The sequence below is a fragment of the Sphaerodactylus townsendi genome, linkage group LG09, assembly GCF_021028975.2.
Source record: "Sphaerodactylus townsendi isolate TG3544 linkage group LG09, MPM_Stown_v2.3, whole genome shotgun sequence".
Classification (NCBI taxonomy): Eukaryota; Metazoa; Chordata; class Lepidosauria; order Squamata; family Sphaerodactylidae; genus Sphaerodactylus; species Sphaerodactylus townsendi.
In genome coordinates, this window is record NC_059433.1 from 87,264,619 (window position 1) to 87,281,208 (window position 16,590).

The 16,590-nt window shown below is 42.3% G+C and overlaps 1 protein-coding gene across 1 annotated transcript in view; it reads left to right on the forward strand.

Annotated features, from left to right (window-relative positions):
- The window catches only part of NIPAL2 (NIPA like domain containing 2), a 47,688-nt gene that overhangs the window by 28,534 nt on the left and 2,564 nt on the right, over window positions 1–16,590 (forward strand). The window contains exons 7-9 of the mRNA XM_048508013.1: window positions 7,072–7,207; window positions 11,937–12,025; window positions 16,227–16,290. Coding sequence (XP_048363970.1) covers window positions 7,072–7,207; window positions 11,937–12,025; window positions 16,227–16,290 — 289 coding nt within the window. The remainder of the gene's footprint in view (window positions 1–7,071; window positions 7,208–11,936; window positions 12,026–16,226; window positions 16,291–16,590) is intronic.

Genomic DNA, 16,590 nt, shown 5'->3' on the forward strand with positions numbered 1-16,590 from the left:
CTACTCCCCTTCTGCTGCAGCCCACTGACATGAAATGCTGCTCCTAAGGGAGAGCGGACCCTGGCAAGTGGCATGAAGGTGAAATGTCAGGAGAAAATGCTACTAGAACACGGCCATACAGCCTGGAAACCACACAACGCCCCTGTGATTCCAGCCATGAAAGCCTTCAACAGTACATTATTTTACAGTTAATTTATCAGGAAGTGCAGAGCTGTTGAGAGGTTAAAAATGGACACTATGTAAGCCCTTTGGTCCCTGTTAGAGAGAAAGGCAAGTTATTAATGAAGCAAATAAATAACATCATCTAGATCTGATCAGTAAAGGATGCAGGATCGTGATTGCACAACAGTACGTCAAGTTAGGGAGTAAAAGCATTGATGCATCCAAGCACATACAATGAAGAAAAGTCTACCTAAGTACAGTTTTGCAGCATTTATACAAGACCTAACATGAAGAAGAAGAAAAAGAGAAGAGTTTGAATTGATATCCGAGATAACACAGGATAACATTGTTTAGCCGGGGTAGTTTGTTAACCATTTCAGAGTGCTCCAAATAGTGAGGTGGTTCTAACCATCCTGGTGGGCCACTGCGAGTAGCAGAGTGCTGGACTAGATGGACTCTGGTCTGATCCAGCAGGCTTGTTCTTATGTTCTTTCCTCCAGCTTAAAGAGTCCTCCTCCAACTTAAGTAGTTCTTCCTCCAATGGAGTAGTAGGCAGCTGGAAAGAGAATTAGCAATGTCATGTATACATGATCTTTCTCTGTCCACATGGCTGGAGGACCATTGCAGGGCTGACTGGAATGAGTTTGCAATTCACACAGGAGCCTTCTGGACATCCATTTTTGTGTCCTAGCAGTGGTCTCCAAGGTGGAGGAATGATGGGATGCACAATTGTTTAGTAACAGCAAGGCTGTAACATCTGGTGCTTCCAGGAATCCAGACTATTTGCTGGGCCCCATGCAGTTGCAACTTTAGATATTCGGTTTCGTAAGCCTGTTGATGATTGGTTTATCTGGACTGACACCTTAAGAAATGCTTTATCATTTGATGTCAGAAGAAATGGATTACAGAGACTCATTGAAATTCTATGTTGCTTGACCAGGTTTTTGGAGCAGGACAGTTGGTTTAATGCACAAGTTAACTCAGATTATAAGGGCCTCAGATTATGAGCAGCCTCTAAATTTTTTTTAAAAATCCAACATTCTGCTAATATATATTTTTGGTAATGCTGCAGGGTGTCTTGAACTTGACATGGCTTAGGGCCTCAGCATGGAGAAACAAACCAATGAGTTGGACACAGTCAGTTTTCCCTCTCAGTTTCTTTCTTTTGAAAAAAGATTTAAATTGGTTATAGACATAAACACAGCAGGGGAAAAAAAAAATAGAAACCCCATCACAGCAACAATTGCAATTATGACAAAAGAAAAAGAGAAGAAAAAGTATCCGTGTAATGTAATAAGCAATGATGCAATAATCAATAAACCATACATGATTGCAGCAACAATTATGAGCAGTAAATAGTGGTATAATAATGATCATTAAATGGTAATTATCATCATAATAAATCTGAGCATTAATCATAGGGTACTCTATACAACACTTGAGGGCCAATGTGGTGTAGTGGTTAAGAGCAGGTGGATTCGAATCCGGAGAACCGGGTTTGATTCCCCACTCCTCCACCTGAGTGGCAGAGGCTTATCTAATTAAAGGAGCTTGTAAGCCACCTTGAGTCTCCTTACAGGAGAGAAAGGTTGGATATAAATCCAAACTCTTCTTCTTCTTCTTGATAAACACGATAGTAACATTAGACAGTATTATAAGACAAGTTGTGATGAAATAGAATAGATAAAAAAGCTTGCAGTGTTGGTTACTATTATAAATCTGAACATATATTTCTAAAAATACTTCCCGAATATTAAAAATTGAGTTTACATATTATCATCTATCCATGATATATTTACATGTTTTCTTCCTTCTGGCATCTTTTTGATGCAGTAGAACAAAGGATTATTAATATTTCATATATATCGTTTCAACAACCTCCTTCTTTGCTTCCCATTTTTTAATGAATTAAGTAGTATGCTTTCCATGTGTCTTGAAATCCTTTGATTGGTCTGATTCACATCATGTGTTAATGTTGCCATTACTGCATATTCAGTTCGTTTATCTTCTCATGGGCACTCTTCTACTTTCCATTTTGTTGCAAATGTAACTTTGGCTGCCATTATCATATATCTGAACAATTCTTTCAGAATTTTTGGAATATTTTTGGCAGAATGCTCTTGGCTTCCATTGCAAATTTCATTTTTTAAATTTTCCAGAAAAGGACAAAAGATATTGTGAAGAAATACATGCCAAAATCTAGGAAATCCCTCAGTTTCAAACTGCACCCTTCTTCACTGCAGCTCCCATCCTGCATGGCAATTTTTTCCCATGCAGTCTATTTATGCATGAAGTGCTTTCCTCAGGGCTTTGTGCTACACTGTGGACTTTTCCCATGGTTTTTTGTTTGCACAGAATTCTCCCACTGAAAAGTGTCCACAGCTGAGCAGATCTGCCATTTGGCCTGCCTCCCACCTCCTTGTTCTATATGACTGGGAGGAACTGCTGTTATGAGGGCAGGGAAAGCTGGGAGGACTGAGGAAACCCAAAGGAAGCAAAACACATATTGATTCCCTTTGCTTTCCCTTCACCTTGCCCTGGAAAGTTGCACTTTAACTGGTCTTGGAAATCTTGAGGATAGTCTGACCTGAGAGCAGAGTTGTCAAGAGGAGAAATGTGCATAACCAAGAATCCAACCCGAAGGGAATGTTTTTTGAATGCAAAGGAGACCAAGCGTGTGTAATGGCCCATAGCCTCTTCCCTTTACTACTTGGATTCAACCTCATAACTCATGCATAAAAAGCTGGTCTAAGCACTGTGCAGAAGCTGAAGCTGGGCTGATGAGTTGATGGCCAAACAAGATAATGGTTCTGTTTTCATCTCCGTGCTGCCATTGACATTTGTATTTGCCACCTGCAGTTCAAATCAAAGCACAGCCCAACTACGCAGCTATGTTCATTTGCTGGTGTTCTTTATGGTGCACACAAGCTGAAACATGTTTCCATTGTGTGCACAGTAAAAAGTCCTTGGGCCAGGAGAATAAAAATTACGGCTCAGTCCCTGGGGATCCGTCTCCTTCGCAAGACCTGCTGAAGTGAATGGAATACAGATGGACTGCAGTGAAATGGGACACAAGCACACAGATGTTAATTACATAACGTTGTGTTCTGTGCTAAAGAGGGGGATCGTGCTTGGTGGATGGTGTGAAGAATTGAAGTAGGCTACAGTGTTTTTAAACGAGTGATATTATGCAGCATCACACAAGACCCAGTGGATTGTATTTCGTGCAACATTCTAGCGTGCATCAGAACTTATCTCTCTTTTCAGTGTTTTGTCAGTATCTCTTGGGGTTTGCCTTGTGATGGTATCCAACATTGTGAGGCAGCAGATTTTGGAAATGTTTCCAAAAAAAAGAAAAGAAAAAAGCAAATCTGGATCTATTGTGGTAAATAAGCCACTCTTATTTAATTTTAATGGGGCAAGAATGAGACACTTTCACACAAAAAGTCATGTTTGCCACAGGCACTCTGGTGTTTTCCAAAGCAAACACTAAATACTTACAACAGATGTGTGTCCTTAAACACCCACAAGCATATGTTTAGGGAACTGAATGGGCCGTAAGTCCCTTGTGTTCCAATGGTGCTTGAGAATATGTCACTTCCTTTTTTTTGGTTTATAGCAGGAAACATGATGGGCAATTGGTTGACGTGATTGGAAGGGCCTGTGGCTCAGTGGAAGCGAAGGTCTGGGTTCAATCCCTGTCATCGCCAGTTAAAAGGATTAGGTAGTTTGTGGTGGGAATGACCTCTGCCTGAAAACCTGGAGAGACCCTGCCGGTCATTGTAGATGATACTGATCTTGACAGGCCAGTAGTGTTACTCAGAATAAGGCATGTTCTTGTATTCATGAGACTGGTGTGTTCATGGACTACAATTCCCAGCAGCCCCTGCTGGCATGGGCTGATGGGAATTGTAGTCCATTAACACCTGAAGGGTCTGAGTTTGACACCTATGTAGAGGGCTTGCTTTGTGCAGAAGAACTTTGCTTCCAGATGTTACAAATGGCTGCTTGGCATGTGATAGATACGATGTTATCTATATAGCCATTTTGCTTGTAATAAATCATGTGTACACTATGCACCCATCATGTGTGTAGCACTGAATATTAGGAATACATGTTATATATACAGTGCACAGATGATTTTTCTTGGTACACAGGGTTTTTCAGATGGGGGAACCTATTGCAAGCATTGGGGTATGTCTCTCAACACAAATTGCTGTTTGAATATGTGTATTTCCAGGCTTGGATACACACAAAAGGAATACTATTTTTTAGTGTATGGGTTTGCACATTTTGGGCTGTCAAGTCACAGCTGACTTATGGCAACCCTATAGGATTTTCCAGACAAGAGACATTTGGAGGGGTTTTTCCATTGCCTACCTCCGCATCATGATCCTGATATTCTTTGGAGGTCTCCCAATCTAAATACTAGTCAGGGTCAGGGTTGAGAGTGTGTGACTGGCCCAGATTCATCCAGCAAACTTCCATGGCACAATCGGGGTGTTTTATATAATGCATGTATGGCTGACCATGTGATTTAAACTCCACATTGCACTGGATCTCTCTTAGCAGCAGTGGCGTAGGAGGTTAAGAGCTCGTGTATCTAATCTGGAGGAAGCGGGTTTGATTCCCCGCTCTGCCGCCTGAGCTGTGGAGGTTTATCTGGGGAATTCAGATTAGCCTGTACACTCCCACACACTCCAGCTGGGTGACCTTGGGCTAGTCACAGCTTCTCGGAGCTCTCTCAGCCCCACCTACCTCACAGGGTGTTTGTTGTGAGGGGGGAAGAGCAAGGAGATTGTAAGCCCCTTTTAGTCTCCTGCAGGAGAGAAAGGGGGGATATAAACCCAAACTCTTCTTCTTCTTCTTAGAAACTGATTTGCACACACATACAGGCTATAGCGGAGCACTCCACTTGAACCATCAGTGAGTTGATCCTTAAGAAAAGAGCAATGGCCCTGTTTCAGTTTGGATTTTTCTTCTAACGAGTCAACGTGGTTGCCTGTCTTTTTACACCGTTTTCCCACCAATGAAGCACAATCAAAGGTGAACCTGCCAAGTGCCCTGTGTCACACCTCATTGTGATAACTACAGAAGAACTGTTCTCTTTCCACCATTACCCATTTGAAGAAATTGCCAGAAATGGCAAATGAGACAAGGCCGGGGGGGGGGGGGGGGGATTGTTTTATATCTTTCCCACACCATTTTTAATAAGCAGAAAGGTCTGTATTTCATAAGCTAAAGTTTTATTTTCCCTGGAAAGGGAGCAGAGAAGCGTTCGTATAAATCTGCAAATGTTTGGGGGCGACGTGGCTCTGGAAACTGACTCAACGAGGAGTACCTTCTTCATGCCGAATCTGGACTTTACAGTAGGGTAGACCGGGGGGGGGGGGGACAGGACGGAGTTGGATCTTGGAGCTTCCCGTTGTTGCAAATGAGGTCACTTTTCAGCTGCTTCGAGGCTAGCTGAATGGGGGTCTGTTATCAGAGTCAGCAAAACCTATTCCTTCCCTATTCGGTGCTGTGTTAACCAGAAGAACCATTTCTGCATTTAATATTTAAAGAGACTCCGAGGGGCTTCCTATGCCTGGTCGTTAAATTTATATAGAAGCTGGGTGGAAATCATCCTGCCGTCTCTGATAATGCTGTCAGCTTTAATATCTTCACCTTCCAGCAATATAGCTGTCAGCGGGAAAAACGGAAATGGCAAGTTTTATTGGCAATTTTTTATTTTGCACCATTTGACTCTGTTTCCACAAAGCCACGTTGCCAAAATTTAGCTCAGCAAGAGGATTTTTTTTTTCATACTGATGGTCATGTTGGACAGAGGAGTTGGAGAAATGTGCCTAATACTGGAAACGGCTCCACTGATAGAAGGGCAACTGTGATCTTACAAAATATTTTTTAAAAATTGCAAAATTATCCTTTGGGAAGGTACTCCAATCCAACTCTTTGTTCAAACCCCAGAAAATCTGCCCATTCCCTGTATGTTTACAGTGTAATTTCATGATGCATATGAAGCCCAGGATTATATTGTCAGGCCAAGCAGCCAGGAAGTTACCCTGGATCAGAACGACTGCTAGGAAAAAGACTCAGTTTAGTTTGTGCGAAAGAATTAAAGTCCTTGGACCTCTTTTATCCCATTGAGTATAATACTAAACAATAACTTTGTTCATGACAAACAAGATTGTGAAGAAATGACAGTGTATCCATGAAGGCAAGAAACTAAGATGTTGGTGGGCAAATCAATATTGATAATGGCAAGAAAAAAACATCATGGTTTGGATCCAGCCCGTTTTCATCTGTTGAGCAAGGAACAAGGAGCTTCCTATGTCCACTGAAAAAAATATTGCCCTGGGGGTCGTGAGACCTTCATAGCCAAACGCGTATGCAATGGGAGCTGTGGTGAGGAGAGAAGCTAAGTGGTGTGGAGAGGTGTGGAGAGACTGACTGGATCCATTCCTGTGGTTTGAATCCTGGCTATGAATTTTTCCAGTAGAAAACAGTGGGCAATGTTTCCTTTTACACTGTGGACTGCCCCTCCCTTCACTGCCTCTCATACTGCTCTTGGGGGTCTACTGACCCTGGGGACATAACCTCTGGTGAGATACAGCTTGCTGCAACAGGGATTGCTGTACCACTCCGATGAAATAATCTACCACCACCAAAGGTAATCTAAGCCTAAGACATTTCTTCTCTACCTTCAGCTAAAACAGAATTATGAGCGTAATTAATTAATGTTGTATTTTTGTACTAGTTGTGCCACGTTAAGCTCAGGATTTCTAACGGCATTGTTTAAACTTCACTATGGGCTACACTTTATTGTTATGGGTATTCATGGGAGAGAATGCCAGGACAGCTATTTGGTGAATATGCATATGTGAAATTTTTTTTAATGTCTTCTTCCAGCATCTCCAACCATCATTTCTGCAAAGGCTGTGGCAAGCATGATTATCCTTTCTATTATGGGAAACATGCAGCTCATCTACCCCATTTTCTATCTCATGTTTATCTTAATGGTTCTAACTTGTGTCTTCCAAGTCAAGTAAGTAATCCTGATCTCCCACATTTCCTCACCATATGAATTCCTTCCATTATGTTTTATGCATATTATTTATTGTGTATTTATTTATGTTATTTGCTGATGTCTTCCCACTCGCTTTGTGTTAATGTCTGATGCCCTGTTTCAAATCCAGCCAACTCCTGACTGGCCCTTTCCAAACTCAGCACCGATTATTTCAGGCACAGATGCATTATTATGACTTCACTTCTTCTTTTGATTTATGACTGGTATGCTTTCTTTTGCTATTAACTAGCCATACAGGTTTTCCTGAAGGCACTTTTACATTGGCTGTAGATTCCAAGCCAACTGAACCTTAGCGTTTTCCTGCAGGGTTTTTTTCCCCCCACATCACTTTTGGACCCGATGCCAGCCACTAATAAATCTAACACCCAAGGCTGCTTTCACCAATTTTCTTCCTTCTCCCTGCACCATTTGGCTTTGAAATGAAAAGTTGTAACATGATTGTTTCCATTGCCTTTCCCCTGTTTGCTTTGTCATTATACAATACCTGACCGTAGCGGCGAAATTTTTGAAAAGCCACGTAATATCTTTTATTGGGAAAAATCCAAATGACGCAAAATAGAGTGCAAGCTTTTAAGCTCTCCAGGACTCTTCATCAAGCTGAATGTTAAAAACAAAAAGGGTGGTGGTGAAAGAGGTGGAAAAAATACCTTTCAGCAGAGGCATAGCTGGGCCAGAGTGCACCCAGTGTGCACTCTGTGTGTTTCCGCGGCGCCCCCCCATGGCACCCCCCGCGGTGCCCCTCCCCCCCACACACACATTTTCACTTCAATAAACAGTGCAGGTTGGAGAAGCAGCCAATTCCCTTCAGGCTGAAAACGGCCTGGTGGGAACTATACTTCCCATGAGACCTTGCGAGCCCCAAGGTCTTGTGGGAAATGTAGTTCCCACCAGGCCGTTTTCAGCCTGAAGGGAACAGGCTGCTTCTCCAGCCTGCACTGTTTATCAAAGGTAAGTGTGGGGGGGGGGTGCCGCCAGGGGGGCGATCCCCCCGCCGGGCACGTGCCTGGTGCAATGTGCACCCCCTGGTAGCTATACCTCTGCCTTTCAGGCTATGGAATTGAATCCAACTTGCCTTTCTGCTGGTGCAAAACCAACACGGGACGAGAACAAGAATGGGAATGGGCTGAAACTGAGTGAAAAGACTGGTTGGATCCAACTTGCTGCTTTTGTGATTGGATTTTGCTTTGGACCAATCTGTCTCCCCACAGTCTCTTTCTCTACTGAGAATCTTTCATGTTCAACTGTTTTCTCTGTGGGGCAACTGGCATCTCCAGACAAGATGATTGAGGTTGGAGAGATCGCATGGAAGAAGAACAGTTTGAATTTACACCCCCTTTCTCTCCTGTAAGGGAACTCAAAGGGACATACAAACTCCTTCCCTCCCTCTTCTCACAACAAGGGGGACTGAGGAAGTTCTGAGAGAAATGTAACTGACCTGAGGTCACCCAGCAGACTTCATGTGTAGGAAGGGGAAACAAATCCAGTTCAGCAGATAAGAGTCCACCGCTCAGGTGGGGAATCAAACCTGGATCTCCAGATTAGAGTCCACCTACTCTTAACCTTTACACCACACTGCTTTGGAAAAGGTCAGCTCCTCCAGTTCTGGAGTCCTCACTTCACAAAGGATGTGGATAGAACGGAGTGGATACAGAGAAGAGCAGCAAGGATGATCAGAGACTTGGAGACCAAGTAAGGCTGAAGGAATTGGGAGTGTTCATTCCGGAGAAGAGGAGGTTGAAGGGGAGACATGATTGCTGTCTTTTAAGTATTTAAGGGATTTCACTTTGAAGAGGAGGAGGGAGCTGTTCAGTTGGCCGCAGAGGATAGGACTCGCTATAATGGGTTTAAATTACAGGGAGAAAGGTAGCTGATGGATATTAGGAAAATTATTGACAAAAAGACTAGTTCAGCAGTGGAATCAGCTGCCTGGGGAGTTGGAGAGTTCCCTTTCACTGACAGTCTTCAAGCAGTGGTTGGACTAACACTTGTCTGGGATGCTTTAGGATGATCCTGCATTGAGCAAGGGGTGGACTAGGTGGCCTGTATGGCTCCTTCCAACTCTGTGATTCTTTTCCATGCATCAGTCTAAATCAGAGAAACCCAAGGCTGCTCTTTACCCTTAAAATAGAGATAGACCCATTCACAGCAGTTACAGAGTTATCATCTCTCACAGTGGATAGATGGTAGGTAAGTCAGTCCTGGGATCCCATTTTTGCAGGTGGGAGGTTTGTTGTTGGAGGGTACAAGGGTTTACCTAAGCTGTTGAGGATAGAATTGAACTTTGCCCTCAGCCACCGGGCAACCCTATTTCTCACAGAATGTTGCTTGCAGCCAAACAGAACTCCAACCTTGTTTCAGTTAATGGCTCATTCGGGCAGATTGGGGGGGGGGCATCTTCATGCTGGGGGCATATGATTTCTTTAGACTACCATTGTCAGGAACGACCCAAAGTAATGAGGTGTTTTCAGTGACTTCAAAATCCTGACTATTCCATGAAAATGCAGGATTTTTTTTTATTTTTAAAGCTCCATGGAGACATTTCAACAGTTGCTGAAATAACCATGCAGTCATTCCTAATGTCAAAAACAGACCGGAGGTTGGAGTATTAATGTTGCAGCAATCGACCATTTTCAGCATTGTTCTGTTTAAAGGATGCACAGCATTTTCTGTAGTGTCTTAGAACTATGTTTAGGCCCCAATCCAATTGCACACATTTTTACCACTTTCAGAAAGTCCACATATCACTGACAAAAACAGAAGGCCTGAGTAATACAGAAAGCAATCCTAAGCAGAGCTACTCGGAATCAAATCCCATGTTTTTCACTGGGACCTACTCCCAGGAAAATGTCCTTGGGATTGCAGCCACAATGTTTTCAAAGATGGACCTTCTATTTGCACAAACAGATATTCTGATAGCAGAAAACTTTATTCCTTTTTTTAAAACCTTTTTTTAAACCTTTTTTTTTAAAAATTGATTAAGTTATTAGGAAAAAGTAATCATAAAACACTCTAAATTCTGGTTCCCTCTTAATTTATGTTTTAAAAATCCTTTTATCAACATGTAAAATTGCAAAACTCATTTCTCATTTCTCATTTTAACCTTTAATGGCATATAAATTATTAGCATGTTTCCATTTAAAAGAGAAAACTTTTAAAACATTTAAATACTGGTGTTTAAAATGCTTTCCAAGAATTTAGCCACGGCCAAGGTGATCGATGGATTACAGTCACTTAGCAGAAAGCGAATTGCAAAACTCAAGGTGTACCAATGATTGGAAAAGTTTTGCTGCTGATTATCAGTGGTAAAAGTCTACTAAGGCATGGAAACTCATGATTGCATTCACTCTTCTATTTATTTATTTAGAACAGTTTCAATCTGTCTTTGTTTACTTGTTTGTTTCACTCCATTTATACTCTGCGCTTCTCCCCAGTCCGGATCCAGAGTGGCTTATATGATACTCCTCTCCTCCACTTTATTCTCAAAGCAGCCCTTTGAAGTAAGTTAGGCTGGGAGAATGTGACTGGTCAAAGGTTACCCAGCGAGCTTCTATGGCAAGCTGGGGGTTTGAATCTTAGTTTCCAAGAACCTAGAGCAGTATTCTACCTACTGTACCATGCTGTCTCATCAGGACTTTTAGCTGAATCCTGTGTACCCCTGGAGGAAGGTTCTGGTGGAGATGGACCTTTCTCCCCTCTCTTATTGTGAGCACTGAAAAGTGATACCAGAGATTGGGGTATTCATTGAAGACTGAAGAAATGGATAATGGCCAGCAGCAGTGAAGATGGTTAAAAAAGACAAAATCGTGTCTCTTGTGCCAGCAGATGTACCATTGACCAAACAGCAGTTTCATTTCCTGTTGCCCATATTCTGGGGAGGGGGGCAGGGTTTCCACACAGAACTCTGACATCGGGATAGCATCTTGAGTTTCTGCTCAAAGGTGGGGAAATGGGAGAGGGGGGGCAGGGTTTCCACACAGAACTCTGACATCGGGATAGCATCTTGAGTTTCTGCTCAAAGGTGGGGAAATGGCCTGATTGTTACGGGTTTCTAACAATTTGTGGTCCATTTTATCCAGATATCTGAGTTCAACATTTGTTTGTATCGTTCTGTACCTTGCAGTTAATTGTCTGCTTAGGTTGTCTAGGTTGTACCCAGACTTTCCATCCTGGTGTGCAAATGTCTATGGTGTTTATCTCATCCCTTGCTGTGCTCAATGCTCTTGGGAGTCATTCCTAAAGAGTCATTTCTAAATTCCTGAATTTAACATCTGTGCCCTGCTGTGTGAGTTCTCCTTGCTAGCAGGTTCCCTCAGTTATCAAATACCCTACCAGCAGAGGTTTATCAGATCCTCTCTGTCCCTCCCCCCCCCCCCACCGATCTGTGAAATATGAAAATCTACCTGTCCTAGAAGGCTTTTGAAGTGCAAATGTCTATACACCGATTTTTGTTGCTACAGATTTATTTTTTATAACTTAGCTTTTTTGGTTGCGGTTGTTGCTGTTTATGCGATTTATTTTATTCTGTGGCTTGATCAGTCTTGTTTCATTGCTTGTTATTTATGAATTATAAGTGGCCTTGAGTATTGTTTGGCAAGCAGAATGATGGGGTTTAAACTGCCTATTTAAATACATGATTATGGTCTCTTCGCTATGTGAAGGTAAAAGTGCACAACTTCCTTTTTTATAGGTTCTTGAACCAAGCAGAAAAACTCTATGGAACAACAGCAGTGATTCCAATAAATTATGCATTCTTCACCATTAGTGCAATTGTGGCAGGTTAGTGTATATTTTTCAACCAAAATATGATCATCAAAATTGGGCGATTCCCGCTCATATTTTGAATCAGAATGCTTTTTCTTCTTTGGAGCTTTTATATGTTCATTCATCTCTGTTTAAAAACAGCTTCTGAGTTCTATCTGTTTGGTCACACAAGTGTGTGTAGTAAATGGAATTTTGTGGGTGCTCTTGAAGACAAGTTACCATTAACTTGGAGGGAATAAAGTAAATGGACAGAAACTGATAATAGTGTAAAGGAAGTGGGACATGTCTATGGCTTCACTAGAAACAGAAGAAGAAGAAGAAGAAGAAGAAGAAGAAGAAGAAGAAGAAGAGGACAAGGATGAGGACACATCGGTGGCGGCGGTGGCGGCTGCTGCTCTTAACCATTACACCACGCTGGCTAAAGATAAATGGCAGACTTACATCCAACTTAACTGGTCCCTATGAGTGTGATGTGGCATCTAAGAAAGCCAGCGTGATTCTGGGCTGCATCAATAGGAATATAGTGTCTAGATTAAGGGAAATAATTAGTTCCACTCTATTCTGCATTGGCCAGACCACACTTTGAATCCTGTGTCCAGTTCTGGGCACCACAATTCAAGAAGGATATTGACAAGCTGGAGCATGTCCAGAGGAGGACAACAAAAATGGCAAAAGGTCTGGAATCAATGTCCTTTGAAGAGAGACTTAGGAAACCAGTCTGGAGAAGAGAAGGTTAAGGAATGATGTGATTAAATATTTGAAGGGATGTCATGTTGAAGATGGAGCAAGCTTCTTTTCTGCTGCTCCAGAGGTGAGGACATGGAGTAAAGGATTCAAACTATGGAAAAAGAGATTCCTCAAAATTAGGAAGAAACTTCTGATGGTAAAGGCTGTTTGACAATGGAATGTGCTGCCTGGAAGGGTGGTGAAGTCTCCTTCTTTGGAGGTTTTTATACAGAGGCTGGATAGCCATCTGTTGGAAGTGCTTTGGTTGTATGTTTCTACATGGCAGAGGGTTGAACTGGATGACCTTTGTGGTCTCTTCCAACTCTATGATTCTATTATTCTACTCCTATGATAAAAATGGCTACATTTGGGGGCATTGTTACAGCAGGAACAACACTTTCCTGCTGTTGATTTGAGGTTGCCTGGTTTCCAGTGTGTTCTTGTGTGCAGATATGCACGGCCCCTCAACTCCCAAGGAACCCCCATCCCCCAAAATGATGAACATCACAATAATGAACATTTTGCTAGCATAATGTAATGGACATGATGCAGCCAAACCTAAGCACTTTTTAAGTCCTTTTGATTGCAACAGGAGAGAGCGAAGAATGTGTTTAACTTTTCCGTTGAAATCAATGGGGCTTAAAAAGTGTTTAATCCTGGCCGGATGATGTCCAGTGTCCAGAGATCTTTCTTAATATGACCGTAGATTCCAAGGCGAACGAAAACGGAACGTCATCAAAATCTCCCTTTCTTGGGGTTGATATTCCCCATCTATCCCACTTTACTAGTTTATTACAGGTACCTGCAATGACTTACACTGATTCCTTTCCCATGTGTATCTTGGCTGCTCAGTCTCTTACCTGCTAAAGTAATTTCGGCAAGGAAGCAAGCCCCTAAGATAACAACCAGCTGTGCTTTGCCGCCGTCAGCATGTGTATATATTCTGTTTCAGCAGGCTGGATGTGCTCGGCTCAAGCAAAGGAATTAGAATGAATCCAAAGCCATTTTTAAGCTATTAACATTTTATCCTGGGTGAGAACTTTTGAACTGCATACGATTGAAAAGTGACTCCGGTTCCCTAGAACTGTACGCCGTGGTAAGAACAAGCGAGCAGAGAGGGGGAAATATGCTGCATTCACAGTCAGCCAAAAAGTTATTGTTACTATAACTTTTATGACCCCTTTAACACACACAGGGGCCTGCTCTGTCACTGGGTTTTCAGGAGATCTACATACAGAAATTCCATTAGTTTATGTCAATTACTTATTCGGAGCTCTCCAAAGCTTAAAAATATGGATTGGTTGAGCAGCTGGGGTTGAAATAGGCCTGTGCCGTATGATACAGAGGAAAGATTGACCCAGAACAGCTGTAATGATGTAACCAAATGGAGAATTTGATTCTCTGGGTGCTTCTGGGCCAACTCCTAAATATCCTTACTCATTCCAGATCTGACCTGAGTAAGGCCATATTAAAAACTGCAGGCGCTTGAGTTTAGATCACACGTGCCCAGGTTTGCTTGTATGAAACAATTAACACGCTTATTAATTGCTGGTGATGTAAGAAAAGTGCTCCTGTGAAAATCCATGAATGTTAAGAAAAATTATTACTATGGTCTTGTCAGCTACAGGTAATTGTGGACTTTTAATAGTACAGGTTTCCAACCCATAGGCCGTGGAAATAGCCATACACTCATAGGATGCATACGATTATTATTCAGAACCAGGAACTTTGCTGCTAAATACTGGACAGGGATGTTGGGTGGTTTCTGGGCTGTATGGCTGTTTCTAGAAGCATTTTCTTCTGACGTTTCACTTGCATCTGTGGCTGGCATCTTCAGAGGATCTGATGGTAGTAAAGCAAGTGGAGTATATGTACCTGTGGAATGTCCAGGGTGGGAATACAGGCTATACACGGCCATACAGCCCGGAAACCATACAACATCCCAGTGATTCCGGCTGTGAAAGCCTTCGACAATACATCATACTGAACAGTTAATCTGAAGCTTAGTTTCTCTAAGATGATGTGACCAATCCCATTTGAATTTAAAAGGAAATTTTAAAGGATTTATTTTATATTTTGGCATTTCTATGCTGCTTTTCTCCCAAAGGATCTGAAGAGGCTTACAGAAGTTTCCAGATGAGACGAAGCCATTAAAATGATCAAAACAAATGAGTGCAAAGCCTGGGCAGGTTCTGCATTAGACTGGCTACGGCAGGACCCCCAGAGGGACCAAGAGCCCTTGGCTTTTGTTCTTAAGCAAGGGCTCATACAACCATCATGCAGGCAGGCAGGCAGGAGCAAGACATGGCTGAAACATCTGAGGCTGGCAAGATGAATTAATCAAGAATATATCAGAGATCAAAATTTATTCCTCTTCCCAAGTCAATCAGTGGGGCTGAGGGAAAGGGCATGCTGCCTACATCAGACCTATTGGGTTCTTCCTCTTCATGCTCAGTTGGTAGCACCCATTCTCCTTTTTATGCAGAAGGAGGTCTCACTTTTGATGCCCGGCATCTCCACTGAAAAGATTATCTGAGAACTAGGCCTGGCTGTGACCCTGAAGAGCTTCTTCCAATCAGCATAGACAATACTGGGCTAGATGAGCTAATGGTCAGGCTCAATGTGGGCAACTAGATGAGCTAATGGTCAGGCTCAATGTGGGCAACTACACACTGGGAAAAGCTTTAGGTTTCCTTATAGCAAACACAAACCAAATAACTAAAGTGAATAGTGGCTCAGTTGAAATCATTATCCATAAATAACAATGCTGATGGAGGTTGAATTTGGTTATTGTTGATGTTCCCGGGTCAGGTATGTTACTGGAATACAAATGCTCTTTGGTTTAACATTTCCCTATCTGGGAATAGGGATGATAAACTTTCCTTTTGACAATTAAGTGACATTTTTTTTGAATATAAATGGTACGTTGCCCTTTCTTTCATACCATATAAAAGACGCCAGTTTTAAAAGACTCAAATGTATTTAAATGCAATCAGTAACTTGATTAAAATTCTGACATCCCATCCCCTTGAAAATCTTTAGTTAGTTGATTGCAATAATGAGTAATACTACTTTCAGGACTTAGAATTTTCTTGCACCCAGTGTGCTTGTACGAATGTTTGCTGAGTTTTAATTATCTCCGTAACTCCTTGCACTTATAGAAGACCTTCGCACCTGAGTCAGCAGCAATTAGAGCTGTGTTGTCAGTTTCCTTCTCCTTACCAAGAATAATTCTTGTGGTGCTCAATAACAATTATGCAAGCAAAGCTTTAGTATGCATCTGCAGTAATGCTTCCCACTAAACTAGAGGGGGGAAAGTAAGGTCTATCTCCTTTCTCTTAAGTGGTTTGGGTGGGTGCTTTGAATCCTGTCCTGTTTATATGTGATTAAGAGCTGATTAGAACAGAAGGGAGACCACTGAATTGAGGCCAAGGGAATCTGCCATGGTTCTAGTTCAAGAGCTATGCTTCTTGCTTTTGTCTCAATACAGGAGCTGTATTTTATCAGGAACTCCAAGGAATGAGTTTGCTGAGTGGTTTCATGTTTCTGTTTGGGTAAGCAGTTTCTGTGGAAATCTATAACCAAGTTAGGGCTGATATGCGAAACGAAGTCAAGAAAATTTCAGATGTACAGCAAGGATCCGGAGATCTACACAGCCAAGTCAATGCAAGACCATCCCAGGCATGTCTGGATGCACCTTTATAGCTAGGGAGTCTCAGGCTACATACAGATGGAATGCCAGAGGATCATCCACCTTTCCAGAGTGGCTTCCTTCACAAAGGCTGGGGGGATGGGCAGGCCCAGGTACTTCAGCATATGAACAGCTCTGTGAGAGGCTCTCTGAATCCCCCAGA